The sequence below is a fragment of the Sinocyclocheilus anshuiensis genome, unplaced genomic scaffold (assembly GCF_001515605.1).
Source record: "Sinocyclocheilus anshuiensis isolate Anshui unplaced genomic scaffold, SAMN03320099.WGS_v1.1 C31679248, whole genome shotgun sequence".
NCBI lineage: Eukaryota > Metazoa > Chordata > Actinopteri > Cypriniformes > Cyprinidae > Sinocyclocheilus > Sinocyclocheilus anshuiensis.
The window spans coordinates 1-457 of NW_015601885.1; the positions used below are offsets into that span (position 1 = coordinate 1).

Here is a 457-nt window from a genome sequence, read left to right on the forward strand (position 1 = left end):
CGCGCCGCCAGACACTGCAGCGTGGTGTGGTTGATGGGCTGGATCAGGTTCTTGGCCAGCTCCTTCTGGTCCAGCAGGTCGCAGGCCGTCTGCTTGAGGGAGTTGGTGCTGTCGAAGTGCGTGCCGCAGGAGATCAGCAGGTTCATGATGTCGGGGTGGTTGTTGGACGCAGCCACATGCAGAGGGCTGTTGTCGTCCTCGTCGCGGCAGTTCACGTCTGCGCCGCACTCCAGCAGGATAGAAGCCACCTGGAAGGAGGGGAACTTGCAGACGGGGTAGCGGCCCACACAGGTGGTGTTCCTGTCCACCGCCAGGTGCAGCGGACTGAAGCCGTTCTTCCCGCAGGCCTGCAGCTTCAGGAACTTGTAGATGGTCTCTTTCTTGAAGTGGTCCTGCTCCACGGTGCACGGCACTTTCTCCAGCAGACAGATGAGGTGCAGGATGATGGACAGCACCT

General features: G+C 61.1%; 1 protein-coding gene across 1 annotated transcript; it reads right to left on the minus strand.

The window, feature by feature from the left end:
* Positions 1 to 4: 4 nt before the first annotated feature.
* LOC107682135 (protein fem-1 homolog C-like) lies at positions 5 to 452 on the minus strand (the record flags this gene model as incomplete). The annotated part of the gene is made up of 1 exon (XM_016478483.1): positions 5 to 452. A coding segment is annotated over one exon (448 nt), but the record flags the coding sequence as incomplete, so codon positions are not given.
* Between the last annotated feature and the right edge of the window lie 5 nt (positions 453 to 457).